Below are 15,270 nucleotides of genomic sequence, written 5' to 3'. Positions count from 1 at the left end.
AAGTATAAAAATAAAGAAAAGTCTGACATTTAGTTGGGAGATGCTAGTATACTCTCCATCCCCCGCCCCTCTCCAGGGCCCCAGCAGGGCCCTAGTATGTTAACTGCAGATGGTGACTGCAGCCATGAAATTAAAAGATACTTTCTCTTTGGAAGGAAAGTTAAGACCAACCTAGACAGCATATTAAAAAGCAGAGCCATTACTTTGCCAACAAAGGTCCGTTTAGTCAAAGCTATGGTTTTTCCAGTAGTCATGTATGAATGTGAGAGCTGGACTATAAAGAAGGCTGAGCACCAAAAAATTGATGCTTTTGAACTATGATGTTGGAGAAGACTCTTGAGAGTCCCTTGGACTGCAAGGAGATCCAACCAGTCCATCCTAAAGGAGATCAGTCCTGGGTGTTCATTGGAAGGACTGATGTTGAAGCTGAAATTCCAATATTTTGGCCACCTGATGCAAAGAGCTGACTCATTTGAAAAGACCCTGATTTTGGGAAAGATTGAAGGCAGGAGGAGAAGGGGACAACAGAGGATGAGATGGTTGGATGGCATCACCGACTCAATGGGCATGAGTTTGAGTAAATTCTAGGAGTTGGTGATGAACAGGGAGGCCTGGCGGGCTGCAGTCCATGGGGTCACAAAGAGTCGGACACGACTGAGCGACTGAACTGAAGTGAACTGATGCTAACTGGTGCATCGCTGCTGAAAGAGCTGCAGGTCTCAGATTCTATCTGAGGAGGAGCATGTAGGGAAGCCTGAGGTCAGGGGAGGAGACAGAAAAAGACACTCGAGAATTTGAAGCTTCTGGCACCTACAGCTATGGAGAGCTTTACCTACAGCCTCACTCCTGGGCAGATTAACGTGTATCCTCATTCTAAAAGCCCATCAGTTCCTATCATCTCATACAAAGTGTGCAGCTTTCAGCAAAATATTGCAAAGCATGCCAAAAGGTAAGGGAAAAATAAATACAATTTGAAGAGACAAAGCGATGATCAGAACCAGACTCAGATAGGATACCAAGCCTGACATTATCAAACAGGAAATTTATCAGTTGATTGATTGACTTTGGGCTGCGCTAGGTCTTCGTTTTGTCTGGGTCTTGGCTGTGTCCTGTGGGCTCTTCGCTGTAGCATGCGAGCTTTCCCGCCCCATCGCATGTGAGATTTTAGCTTCTTGACCAGGGATTGAACCCACATCCCCTGCACTGGAAGGTGAATTCTTAACCACTGAACCACCAGGGGAGTTCCTCTAACAAGGAATTTAAAATAACTGATTAATATGTTAAGGGTTCTAATAGAAAAAATGGGCACCATGCAGGAACAGATGGGTAATTTAGGCAGAGAGATGGAACCTCTAAGGAAGAATCAAAAAGGAAATACTAGAGATGGAAAACAATGACAGAAATAAAGGATGCCTCTGGTGGGCTCATCAGTGGACTGGACATGGCTGAGGAAAGAATCAGTGAATCTGAATAGATGTCAAGAGAAACTTCCTGAAGTAAAGTGCAAAGAGAAAAGGGAATACAAGAAACGACAGGAAAGGCAGCCAAGAACTGTGAGGCAGTCTCCAAAGCTGTAACATCTGTGAAGCTGGGATCCCATGAGGAGCAGAAAGAGTGACAGAGCAGAATATCTGAAATAGAGATGGCTGAGAATTTTCAAACGTTAGTGACAGGCACCTAGTTTATCCCTCCTAACTCAGGAACTTGGGATTAATATCTACACACTGCTCTGTATAAATTAGATAAATAACAAGGTCGTATCCTATAGCACAGGAAACTATGCTTAATATATCTTATAATAACCTATAGGGCTTCCCAAGTAGGGCAGTGGTGAAGAATCCACCTGCCAATGAAGGAGAAGCAGGAGACCCAGGTTTGATCCCTGAATCAGAAAGATCACCTGGAGCAGGAAATGGCAACCCACTCCAGTATTCTTGCCTGGAGAATCCCATGGACAGAGGAGCCTGGTGGGCTATAATCCATGGGGTCGAAAAGAGTTGAACACAACTGATCACACACAAACAACACAACAGCTTGTAAGGAAAAAGAATCTGAAAAAGAACATATATACATACATATGTGTGTATATATATATATATACATATATATGTGTGTCTGTATATATATATATATATATATATGAATCACTTCGCTATACACCTGAAACTGTTACAACATTGTAAATCAACTATACTTTAATTAAAAAAAATTGACAGGCAGTCAACCATAGATCTAGGAAGCTCAGAGAACATCAAACTGAATAAAAAAAAACCCAAACAAAAAGAAACAAAACAACAAAAACAAATGCACAAAAAGCAGCACATCTCGGCAGGACACGGTCAAGCTGCAGAAAACCAAAGAAAGCAAATACAGTGGGATTTAAAGAGTAAGAGATGGCTAAATTCATATTTACATAAATTCATATTTACATATTTACTCGCCAGACCTGATGCAAAGAGCCAACCTATTGGAAAAGACCCTGAAGCTGGAAAAGACTGAGGGCAGGAGATGAAGGGGACAGCAGAGGATGAGATGGTTGGATGGCATCACTGACTCAACGGACATGAGTTATGAGCAAACTTTGGGAGAGAGTGAAGAACGGGGAAGTCTGGCGGGCCGCCGTCCATGGGGTTGCAAAGAGTCAGAGATGACTGAGCGATTAAACAGCAAAAATAACACTCCATGGCTAGTGATAGAATCTAAATTAGGAGTCTGGGGATGAGTTTCACGGAAGCCACAGCATCCACATTATTTCTGCATTGGTTGCACAGTGTGGGCGTGACCTTGACTCAGACAAATATGCAGTTGTTAATGACAATGGTATTTGAACTGCTTACCTTGTTTTCTTAGATAACTCTTTAATAAAACTGATGAAGATTCAAAAAGAATGTGTGGGGAGAACTTTTTGTTTCAAAGTTGAGTTGCTAAGTAACCACTGCCAGTGGTAAAGGAGCCCCTCTCCTGCATGGCAAGCTCTATAGGGGGAGGAGCTCTGTAGGGCGAGAAGGTCTGTAGGGGGAGAAGCAGGAGAACTTGACCACTGGGTCAGGGTCAGTGACTGAGTATGCAGGTGGGGCTCTAGCGGTATTACTGCGGGTGTTAACTGCAGAGTGACTACTGGCCATGCTGAGATGATCTACTTCCTAGAGTCTTGCGTACTGGGTTGCTCAGTTGTGTCCAAGTCCTTTGTGACCCCACAGACTGTAGCCCGCCAGGCTCTCCTGTCCATGGGATTTTCCAGGCATGAATACTGGAGTGGATTGTCATTTTCTTCTTGCCTGTCTTCTAACCGAGCATAGAACTCAGTAATAAACTGAATGATGAACTTCTGGTTTTTCTGGAGTAGATAGCTGCAGTCTGAATTCCAAGACCAAGTCCAGAGTGAGAACTTTCCTCATCAGGAATGTGAACGGTGGGCATATAACCCAAATGGGAGTGAGTTAAGCTAGGAGCATGGGTGGGCACGTTTCAGGTCTTCAGTGGGTTAAGTCATGGTTTAGATTATAGATTGTTCTCATGAATATGCACACAATAATCCTAAACAAAAATATTGGCAAATCAATCCAATGATATACAAGGATAAGGTAATACATTACCACCAAGTGAAGTTTATTCTAAAAATGCAAGGCTAGTTTAACATTTGAAAATCCATGCTTGCTTAGGCAGCACATATACTACAATTGAAATGATATAGAGAAGATTAGCACAGTCCTTGCACAAGGATGACAAATTCATGAAACATTCTATATTTTTATAGGCTTCCTTGGTGGTAAAGAATCTGCCTGCAATGCAGGAGACCCAGGTTCCACCCCTGGATCAAGAAGATCCTCTGGAGTAGGAAATGCAACCCACTCAAGTACTCTTGCCTGGGAAATCCCACGGACAGAGAAGCCTGGCAGGCTACAGTCTATGGGTCGCAATAAAGTCGGACATGTCTGAACAACTAACACTTCCACTTTTCTTTCAACTGACTCATTGGAAAAGACCCTGATGCTGGGAAAGGTTGAAGGCAGGAGGTGAAGGGACGACAGAGGATGAGACGGTTGGATGGCATCACCGACTCGATGGACATGATTTTGAGCAAGCTCCAGGAGTTGGTGATGGACAGGGAAGCCTGGTGTGCTGCAGTCCATGGGGTCACAAAGAGTCGGACACAACTGAGCGACTGAACTGAACCGATAGCTGATTTACTTTGCTATACAGCAAAAATTAACACAACATTGCAAAACAGCTCACTCCAGTAAAAAATTAATACAAAATTGAATACTCATCAATGTGATTCATTTCATTAAAATTAAAAAGGAGATAATTCATGTGATGATGTCTATGAAAAAACATGTGAAAAAAATGCAGAAAAAGCATGTGAAAAATTCCATACCCATTCATGATAAAACTGGCAACATAGGATCAGAAGGGAACTTCTTTACCTGATAAAATATATGTACGACAATTGTACAACACACATAATTAATGGTGAGTTATTGAAAGTGTGCCCTAAGACTGCAAACAAGACCACTCTTCCTCCTTTCAGCTGACAGTGTACTGGCAGTCTTGGCCAGTCATAGGAAGCAATAAAAAGAAACAAATGGCATAAAGATTGGAATGCAAAAAAAAAGACACCATCATTATTTATAAATGACATGATTCTGAACATAGAAATGCTATATAAATCTACAAGTTCTTAGAACTAATAAAGAATTCAAGTAAAGTCACTGGAATCAAAGTCAATGTGTAAGCATAAATTATATTTCTATCATCAGCCAAAACAGTGAAATGGAAAAAATATCATTTTGGATAACAGCTAAATATAAGAAACCCAGGAATCAATGGAAAGATGTGCAAGACTTATATACTGAAAACCATAAAAATTGTAGAGCAAAATCAAAGAACTAAACAAGAGACAGGGATATACCACGTTCATAGACTAGAAGAGAATGTTGTTAGGTTGTCGATTCTTCCTATAGATTCAGTGCAATCCCAATCAAAATCCTAGCAGCTTTAAAGTCATTTTTGTGATCTGCCTGCAATGCAGGAGACACGGGAGTCCTGGATTCCATCTTGGGGTCGGGAAGATCCCCTGAAGGAGGGCATGGCGACCCACTCCAGTATTTTTGCTCGGAGAATCCCATGGACAGAGGAGCCTGGCAGCCTACAGTCTGTGGGGTTGCAAAGTGTCAGACACGACTGAGTGTGCACGCATCTCCTATAGCTGCCCAGACTTTGGGGGACCCATGAGCTGGGCCTTGGATCATGTGTCCTGGGGAGACCCAGAGACCCGAGGGGAAGCTTAGAGGGTCCGTGCTGAAGCTGACATTTGTTTCAGATCTCAGCCTGTCCTGGCCCTCAGAGAGGAGCAGAAAAAAAAACATCAAGGCAGTCAGAAGCCGTGGACTCAGTGACTGCTCTAAGCTGCTACTTCCTGAGAGCTCAGGATAAGCCAGGGCTTTACATATAGTCATGGACCCTCCCACTCCGCCCCAAGATCTGGGAGGCAGTTGTTATCGCCACACTGTGGATGAGGAGACTGTTGAGCAGCGGAGAGGGAAGCTTGAGTTTTGTATGTTTAAACTTTCCACTCTGTTCCCCAGGTGGGCTGAACCTGTTAGATCTCTCTAGAACCAACCTAGGGGGCCCTCAAACATGTCTGTCTCTGTCCTTGGCGGGGCACGATGGACAGGGTTTACAGTCGAACTGAGGGCTGAGTTTTGCTCTGTTATCTCCAGATCTGGGGTGTGACTTTGGCAAGAACCTACTCAAACCTGTTTCCTCATTTCCCGTGTGGGTACCCAGAGCCATGGGGCTCTCGCAGGAAAGTAAGTTACAGTCTGTTCTTGTTATTTGCAGTGTGATGTTCTATAAAGTTGCAGAGACACTGAACCTGTGAATGCTGAACCCTTGCTCCTTGGGGAAATATAGGCTCACTGCAGTTTTTCATCAACTGGTCAGCACATAACTTTGCTTCATTTGTGTTTCTCTTTTAAAGACTTCTTATATGTATATATGTATACAGTTGTTGTTCAGTCACTAAGTTGTATCCAACTCCTTGCAGCGACCCTGTGGGCTGCAGCACTCCAAGGTCCTCTGTCCTCCACAATTTCCCAGAGCTTGCTCAGACTCATGTCCATTGAGTTGGTGATGCCATCTAACCATCTCATTCTCTGCTGCCCTCTCTCTTTTTGCCCTCAATCTTTCCCAGCATCAGGGTCTTTTCCAATGAGGTGGCTCTTTAAAGCAGGTGGCCAAAGTATTATTGTTGATTCATTAATATTGAACTCACAGCCAACAGCACCTCATGCTTGCAGAAAGCTTAGCTCGCACCTGTATTTTCTCTGTAAAGCACATCATTAGACAGTACTACCTCAGGGTAGCATTGTAAATGCAAAGTCACCCAGAGAAAGCACAAAAGTGCAAAACAAATGGCACTAAGGAGAGTGCTGGGAGGAAGGAGCCTTGCTTACGGGATGAGCTGGAACTGGAAGGCAGACTGTTTGCCTGGTTCATCTCAGCTGGGAACACGGGAACCAGGCAACTCGATTTTTTTTCTGTTAGGAATGACCACAAAAGTGTGGTGAGTATTGATCTTAAGGTTATAAATACATTTTAGTGAGTAGGTGAATTTGCAAATACAGGATCAGTGAGGATGACTGACTGACAGGGCCTCATCCGTGGTTGTCACGTGGCACCAACTTTTACGACTGTTTCCTCCTCCTACCAAGCACCTCACTTGGTGGCAAAGGCAGGGTCCCCGCTCCTTGACCATGAGCTCCTGGTGGGCAATTGTGTTTCTCTCGATTGAAGTCTTAGGTGAAGCAGAGCATACAACCTGGCAGAGAAATGGCCCGCGCACTTGGGTAGATAAAGGCAGTTGACTCGCCTCTGACTCTGAGCCCTCATCTATGAAAGGGGAAGCGTGGACCTGCCTGGCTCCCCAGGTGTGGAGACCCCCAGCAGAGGAAATGTCTGGAAAGGGCCAGAACCGTCTCGGGAGATGCTGCTCACAGGCCCTCAAGACAAAGGCCAGCAAAGATTCCCATTGTTCCAGGGCTGCCTTCACTTGCCCTTCCACCCATCCAAGACGCGGACCCAGACCAGCACCCCCTGCGGAATTGAGTGTCAGTCCACTTTCTGGCCATTAATCTCAAAGAGTCTATCAGGACCATTTGCATTAGCCCATCTTAAAAAAACCCCAGCTGGGTCCCAGCAGGCCAGACGTGGGCTCAGGAAACAGTGCTGCTGTAGCCAGCTAGAAGCAGAGGCTCCATGGCGTCCAGACTCCAGCTTGGACCAAGCCCTGCACCACGCGGTCTGTACCCCAGCCAACCTGACTGCGTGAGGATGTCATAGATGATCACCCCTGGAGAGGGACGCCTCCTACCTGAGACCAGGGGTATTGATGAAGGCACCCTGGCTGGAGGACTCACCACCCCGGACCCAAACTCTTGGGTGGGTGGGGAACAGCCTGGGTGGGTCCTTGGAACCTGAGCTTAGGCGGCTGGCAGAGACCAGGCGTGCTCGTGTGATGGAGAGCGGGAGGTGAGGCGAGAGTTCTGCAGACAGCCTGGGCCCCCGCCCCGCCTCCGCCGCCTCCCCCAACACACAGACTGTCCTTCCCGTGATGACCATGCAGCTTTCTTAATGGAACACAATCGCTGAACTTGGTACATTTCAAGCACTTTAGCCTTCCAGGACACCAGACTGCTGATGAAAACCATCTTCCGTGGGCGCCATGTTAATGAGAGGCCAAATTTCATATGCTTGCAAACTTTCCCCCCTCCTCCCGCTGTACTGCACCCCGCCCCCCCTCAATAAAAGGTTGCATCAGAGAGAGAGAGAGATTTCCATAATTTATAGTATGGGCATTTCACTGGGGACAAGCGCTAATCTGTACTTACCGATACATTTAAGAAAATGCATCCTCCCGCAAGCCTGCGCCATTTATGACTCTTGGCACAAACCGCAATGCTCAGTCTTCAATTAAGGGACACCTTAGGGTTCATTATCACACAATCGCTCCCTGTGAACCATGCCAAATGCTGTTTTGGCACGGAGCTTGGAAGATGAATTAGAAGGAAGTCTTCTCTGTAATGCCGTCTCCCTAAATCCCATTCCCACCATCAGCGCTTATGCCCTTCTCTGGCGCGACCCCCTCCTTCTTTCCAAGTGGCTTTTACTATTCAATTTCTCAACGTCAAAGTCGATTCTCTAGAGGTGTAGTCGGAGATGCCACGTCTCCTTTTTGTCTTCCGGCTCTCAACAGGCCTCAGAATGGCTACAGATGGGCAGCTCTCCACACCCCTTGTTGGCCTAAAGGAGCCACAGATGCTTTTTTTCCCCCTCCTCTTAAGAGCCTGGGATAGAGAGAAGAAAAGGGACCAGAACGGGAGTCACACGCCATGAGAATGAGCCATAAGGAGCTTCTGAACAGGGTCCTCCTTGCAGCCCTGTGTCTAAACGAAGAGGTGCCTCAGCGCAGGGCTCACAGCAGAGGGAGGCGAGTTCAGAGCTCTGTTCAAAGCTGGTCGCTTCCACCAACGGGAAAGGAAGCAGAAAAGAGTTCAAAGGCCCATCTCCTTGCCCCCTCAAAACCCCTCCAGTCCAGGGCCCACACTGTGCCCACGTGTCGTGAATCCATAGGGCCCTCCCTGGCTTCAACTCGTGGGTAAGGGCACCCCTTTTTGTCTCCTTCATGAAAACAGTGAAACACTTCCCAGCTCGCCCAGCCGCCCAGGTCCCACCACTGTGGGCTCAGAGAAAACAGCACCCATCCAGCGACCGGGCGGGCCCCGGCCGTGGATGCATCGGGCCACGTCCAGGCTGCCCTGTTTAGGTTCCGACTTCCCAGGGGTGTGCGGGGTGATGGGCGGGAGGGAGCTGACTCAGGTGCGGGAACATGCGTGGACCCCCCTGCCCCTCCCAGATCATAACTCCTCTCAATGAATCCGGCTCCACTTACCAGGACAGCGCCCCCACGCAAGGAGACCCGCTGTAGGCTTCTTGGTGTCACACCCATGTCTGGAGATGCGTAGATGTGACTGACAGGTTAGAGGGGCTGATGGTAACCAAGGCTCTAAAGTCAAAACTGTCAGATAATGCGTAGCCATTAAGATAAACTTAGTTTAAAGAAGGAGTTGCAAATGCAGACTGTGCCCCGATCAGCTTGGGGCCACGCAGCACAAGGGGATGGGCTGAGACGCCTTGCCTTTCTTTGCGGGGGTGGGCAGGGGCGGGCAGCGGGCAGGGGCCAAGGGAGTAACAAGAAGACGGGAAGCAAACAGACTGAAAGATACTTTGCCCACAAGATGTCTTGTGGAAATTTTATTATGTAGAGTGTAAAATGAATTGTCAGTCAAATAAAAAGAACACGTCTTTTTTTTTCTTTAAAAAACATGCATAACATTTTCCAATTGCCTTTTTTAATAGTTAGACATTTCAAGCATTATAAGGAAAAAAAGGAGAAACCCCCCCCCCCCAGACACTGTAACTTCAGTACATCTCAAACGGAATGTCCCCCAGGTCAATTGAAAAATGCAAGGAAAAAAATAGCTTCAATTCCGTTTTTCTTTCCTTTAAAAATACATGTTACCTGTACAAGATACACTACAGTAAACATTGGAAATCATATTATCCCTTTTATTAAATCAAAATTATTTAATTCATATTGTGGTTAATGCTAGATTTATTTATTCATCTAGTTAATTTGACAAATATTAAGAAAATATTTAAAAGAAAAAAGCAAAAAACACCTTGGAATTAAAAAATAGTTACTACATTTTTATGCGGTTTAATGTTCCACAGTGTTTGTTAAAAGTTATATTGAATTTATTTTTAATATTAAAAATAACAGTATTTATATTTCTGAGAGAATAGAGAAAGGTTTTTTGTTTTGTTTTTAAAACAAGCTTGGAGGTCTTAGATACACAATTGCAACTGGTAGATAATGGAGACATGAAAAAACACCTGCTAAACACACAAAAACATTTTTATATTATTAACCCCTTTAGAACTCTAGAAATTATACAAACCCTATAAAATGCCCCCTCCCGATCCCTGTTGGACAGCAATACAATTATCTGTCTCAATTCAGAATTCACATAATTAATTACAATACATAATAGTTCAGTTTTTTAAAAAATGCAATAAAACCAGACAGCCAAGATACAAGAAATTAGAAGTAAAACATTTAATGAATTTACACATTTAAGAATATTTAAATACTGTTTAAAAATTTTTTTAAAGAATTTGTTACAAACCACCTAAGACTTCCAAGCCACTTTTTCTGTTGCAACAGAAAAAACTGTAAATAAAAAGACACACGAACAAAACAAAAACAGAACACACCATGTTGAAATGTCACTGCTCTGAGGCACATTCTGGTGCCAGAACTTGCAGGTATTGCTCCAAAAAGATTCCCAGAGCTTACACATTTGAAGTAACAAACAAAAATGATGAAACAAAAATTATCAGCGATTTTTAGTAACTAATTCTCCCGATTTTTAGAAAAATTCTGTTAATCTAAATATAGTGTTTCACAGAACAAAACAAAGGTTCTTCATCAAAGGGTTTGCAAATCTAAAAACCTCTGTTACAAATAGGTTTCTGCTCACAATGATTTTGAGGGGAGGGGAGCCGCGGGTCACGGTCCTACTGTTCCTGTGGAAGGAAGGGGAGACAGGTTAGTCTGAGGGCAGAGTCTCAGATGCCGGTCTGCTGTCTGGGGCTGTCTGCAGAGAGGTAACGGGCACTGGCACATGCGGGCTTGGGCGTGCACACACGCACACACACACGCGTCTGAGCACCGATGTCTCAGCACCTTCCCGGCCTCGCACCCCAGGCTCTGGCCCAAACTCTCACACGAGGCCTCGGGCACCTCCTTCCACAGGGGATTCCGGGCAGGGAGAGGGGAGTGAGCGAGTGACACTTCTCCTCGGTCACCTACCGCTCCCCCCGAATCCTGTCCCCACAGGGCCCAGTTTCCCAGTGAGATGACAGGCTGGTCTGGGGGTTCAGGGCCTGTGGTCACCAAGGGACTGTCCACAGGGACCTGACTGGTATCAGGTCACCTGAAATGAGGCCTGCGGGAGTACTTGGTCCCCCGTCTTCCCCGAATTTGGAAGAAAACTGTTTCTGGACAGAGCCCCTCTGGTTTCTGGCCTTTGAAGTGGTGGACTCGCCCTCCGCCTGCTGCCCCCCACTGCCGACCGGGGACAAGCCTGACAGCCTGGCCACCCCAACCTCTTCAAGGACAGTACTGGGCCATGGCCACCAGTCCCCAGACGCAGTGCCACGCCTCCCAGGGTTGGCTCAGCCTGGCACGCTCACTTACAACTGGGAGCCTGGGTCCAGAGGAAGGCACCGAGGCTGCTCAGCCTGGCGGTCTAGGTTTCCCTAAGAGGCTCCAATCTGTTCCAGCAGGGGCGAGGAGGGGGCCAGGGCGGCGGCTCTGTACAGCTCGGGCCCCGGGGTCAGGCACACACAGAGGGCTTGGGATGGGGAAGCGGAGGCCCGGGAGGTCCTAGCATCGCTGCTGATGGGCTACAGACCTGGCTGGGGGCCTGCGCTTGCCCTAACGTCTGCCCGTAGAAGGCGACCTGCTGCCGGTAGTACTCCGCCCAGGCCATGGTGTAGTCCGGCGGGGTGCTGGCCTGAGGCGCGGTGCTGGCGGCGTGACCTGATGGACAAAGCAGAGAGCCGGTTACTGGGAGGCGAAGGGCACGGTCAGCCTGCAGGGACCGCCTCCCAGAGCCTAGGGGGCGCCTGGACCGAGCGCCCGATGCCCACGTGGTCCAGCCAGACGTGGTCTGCCCAAGCGGGGCTGCAGACAGCACGGTTATCAGCGCTTCTTCGCTTGGGCCCCGCTCCACACCTAGTCCGCTTCTCTCATCAGTCACGTTCTCTGCATCCGTCTGTCTGTCCAGTCAGCTCCCTGCCAGTGCCTGGGGCCAGAGTGGGAGGCGGGAGGGCGAGGAAGCAGGTTCCCTGGCGGGGGTGTGTGTGTACGTGCCGGCATGGGGCATCCCCGCCCATGTGGGTCCAGAATCTGGACCGTGGGGGTTGTGGGGTCCGGGAGGACTGGACGCGTGCACCTTCACCAAGCGCTCCAGGTGACAGTGACCTCGCTGATGCCCGCCCCGGCCCCTAGAGGGGCTCCCAAACACAGGATGACTGCTGCTCTGACCACGCTCTTCCAAGCAGCAACTGACATCCTTCGGACTCAAGACACGAGACACCCCTCCTGACCACACCCGAACGCGCTGGCTCAGCAGATGTGGGATGCACACAGAGGGCTCAGGACTCATTTTAAATGATTAAAAAAACTTGAGGTAAGTTTTTTGTTGTTGTTGCTGTTATTAAGTTTTCTCCTTCTCTTTTTTAAAAAAACTGAGTTAGTGGAGAAAACTGGCACAGCGAAGAGCTTGCTTTGGAAGGAAACACCTCAGTCCCCACCCCAGCCTCAGAGGCCCTGCTCAGAGTCTCAGTCCTCCCTGTCTCACCTGCCCCGCGATGGCCAGGGAGAGCCGGGCGGCGAGACGGCCAACAGCCCCCGGCCAGTCTGGCCCCTAACCAAGGGTCCTCATGTGGACGGCCCAAGCCGGCACTCGCCCCGGGTGCAGCCCGGAAGGGAAGATCGAGGAGGGGAGGGCGGCACAGGACACCCGCGCGTCTCGCTGACAGGGCTGGGGCGGGCGGCGGGGCAGGAGACAAGGCAGACGCCCAGATGGACGCACGCAGGGCACGCGGCGAAGGTGACCGCGAGCCACAGGCTCTGCAGCCCGCAGGCGTGGGGGCCCCGGGATGGGGACCTCCCTGAGAAGAGGCGGAAGCACTCACTCTGTTTTTTGTAGTAGTCCTCCCAGGCCTTGCTGTAGTCGGGCTGGCTGCTCTGTGGCTGGCTCTGCTGGCCTGTGCGGAGAACACAAAGGCGGTCAGGCCTTCGGGCTCCCCAGCCCACGGGTGCCGAGCCCTGCTCTCTGCACTCGCTCACTGGCCCCGGTGGCCCAGGAGGAAGGAGGCAGCAGACCGGCTTGGGGAGAAGACAGGCCCGCCCTGGGAGGGCCAGCAGGGGAGGACGCCACTGAGCCCCCTGAGGCTGGGCCGACCAGCAGGAGCTGCCTCGACTCCCCCTGGTCAAAGACCTGGGCTTCCAGGGGAAGAGCCTGAGGCCCCGAGTGCTGTCTGCCGCTCCCTGGGTCGGCCCTCAAATGGACAGAGAGTCCAAGTGGCACTGACCACTCCCTTCCCCTGCCCTTTCTGTTCCAAGACTGATGGCTGCCTCTGGACAAGGAGGAAATTACAGGAGGCACAGGGAAAGTTCCAGAAACTGTGCTCAAGATGACAAGACAAAGCACACGCAGCAAGCGACTGATGCCAAAATGTACACCTGACCCCCACCCAGCCCCGCGCTGCCCAGGGTGGGCTGGCGGGCGGAGGGCGTGTGTGGGGTGGGCTGGTGGGCAGAGGGCATGTGTGGGGTGGGCTGGCGGGCAGAGAGCGTGTGTGGGGTGGGCCTGCCCTCCTCTCTGAGTTACTGGGTGCAGAAAGGCTGGGGTGGGAGGCGCAGAGCAGCAGCAGTCTGCCTGGGGAATGGAGGCGGGGTTACTAGACTTGACCACAGACAAGGCGGGACCTTTCTTCTGCTGAGGGCTGCCTGTGTGACCACCTGTGAAGGCCCAACCAATGTCCTTCCTTCGGCTAGAATCACCGCCTGCAGCAGGTGGGAAGCTCAGTTCAATTGCTCAGGTGTGTCTGACTCTTTGTGACCCCGTGAATGGCAGCACGCCAGGCCTCCCTGTCCATCACCAACTCCTGGAGCTTGCTCAAACTCATGTCCATCAAGTCGGTAATGCCACCCAACCATCTCATCCTCAGGCAGGAAGGATGTACTCAAAATCAGGTTTCATGGCCAAATGCTTTCCCTAAGAGTTAATTTACTGAGGACTGAGAGGGGAATGGGGTTGGGGAAAGAGTCCCCTCCCTACACTAGGGCAGGACCAGACTCAGACTTGGACGCTGATGACAAGAAGGCAAGGCGTGAGGAATGGGGCAGTGGGAGCACCCCGCTCAGACCTGGAGGGCGTGGGCAACAGGATTTTTCTTCTCAACAAGGTTTCACAGACTAAAACCAATTCTCAATTCCCCTGAGTAAACCAAGCAACACCATAGATGAAGGCTGGTGAAAAAGCAGGACGAGCTGTGTTCCTCTGACTTGGTCCATGTGCCTCTGCCGACTCCTTACCCACCTGGGCCTGGGGCGGCAGCAGGATGGGCTCTGCAGGACCCCCACCCACTCAGAGATGGACGTGAACCCTGCAGCTTCACGGGAGAGCCTCCCCACAGCCAGGGGCTCCTCCCCGGTTCTCTGTCCTGGGTGATGGGCACGGGGGAGCCCGGCCAGGCCGCTTCCCATGCTGGGGGTGTCTTCTAATGGAACAGGAAGAAAGAAAGTGTCCCGGGCGGTGGGGTGAGTGAGCACAGTGCAATGGGGAGGGGAGGACCTGGGTGGCGTGAAGGTGTTCGTGGTGCAGTTCTTAAGGATATTCTGCATGTTTAAGACGTTTTGTTAAGAAAATGCTGGGGAAGAGAAGGTAAAAAATACAGCCATGCAGTGTCAGAGCTCACGGGTACTTTAGAAATCAAATCCAAATCCTTCATTTCACTGACAACAGAACTGAAGCCCCAGAGAAGGGGGGGACACGCCTAAGGCCATCCAGCCAGGCTCCAGACTCCTGGGTGCCTCTCCAGCTATGGACCTGACAGGTGCCTGGGGCAGGGTTCACAGCCAGCGCTCTGCTGGGGCGGGGCAGGGCGGGAAGGGGTGGAACCCCAGGCCCAGCCAGAGAGCAAAGCTGCAGCGTATCCAGTGGCCTGGCGCCGAGGGAAGCCTGCCGATGCGCTGAAGAGCGCTTTCCAAACACCGCCAGGCTGGCCCTTCAGATGTCCAAAAACAAAAGAACAGAAGGTAAACAATTTTGTGGGGCTTTTGGTTTTTTGGGGGGAAGCCTATGAAAAATAAGCTCTACCAGCAAGAGAACTCAAGAATGAGTTCCTGAAGCTGATGTGGGGCTAGAGAGAGGGCATGGGTGTGATTCCAACAACCTCTTTCTGTTTTACAATCAGTTTTCTTAGAGAGTAGATTCTCTAATTGTGTGTTTTCTGAAAGTTCAGGAGATAGAGTCCGTTCCTAAGGTGGTGCCAGAAGAGCAGACAGGGAGGAGGCCGCCTGGGGTCCAGAGGCGGAGAGTGGGTGGGCACCCAGTGTGGGGGGAGGCAGGG

General features: G+C 49.6%; 1 protein-coding gene and 1 pseudogene across 4 annotated transcripts in view; one reads left to right on the top strand and one right to left on the bottom strand.

Moving 5' to 3' along the window:
* The first annotated feature begins 3,654 nt into the window (after positions 1 to 3,654).
* Positions 3,655 to 3,753, top strand: LOC122442743 (annotated as a pseudogene).
* Positions 3,754 to 9,284: 5,531 nt separating this feature from the next.
* The window catches only part of FUBP3 (far upstream element binding protein 3), a 48,166-nt gene continuing 42,180 nt past the window's right edge, over positions 9,285 to 15,270 (bottom strand). For all 4 annotated transcript variants that reach the window (XM_043469858.1, XM_043469859.1, XM_043469857.1 and 1 more), the window contains 3 exons: positions 12,829 to 12,900; positions 11,541 to 11,668; positions 9,285 to 10,650 (listed from right to left, as the gene is read on the bottom strand). In XM_043469858.1, coding sequence (XP_043325793.1) covers positions 10,642 to 10,650; positions 11,541 to 11,668; positions 12,829 to 12,900 — 209 coding nt within the window. In that variant the 3' untranslated portion in view covers positions 9,285 to 10,641. The remainder of the gene's footprint in view (positions 10,651 to 11,540; positions 11,669 to 12,828; positions 12,901 to 15,270) is intronic.

The sequence above is a fragment of the Cervus canadensis genome, chromosome 5 (genome assembly GCF_019320065.1).
Source record: "Cervus canadensis isolate Bull #8, Minnesota chromosome 5, ASM1932006v1, whole genome shotgun sequence".
In the NCBI taxonomy this organism is placed as follows: domain Eukaryota; kingdom Metazoa; phylum Chordata; class Mammalia; order Artiodactyla; family Cervidae; genus Cervus; species Cervus canadensis.
This window is presented reverse-complemented; position numbering and strand designations above follow the sequence as displayed.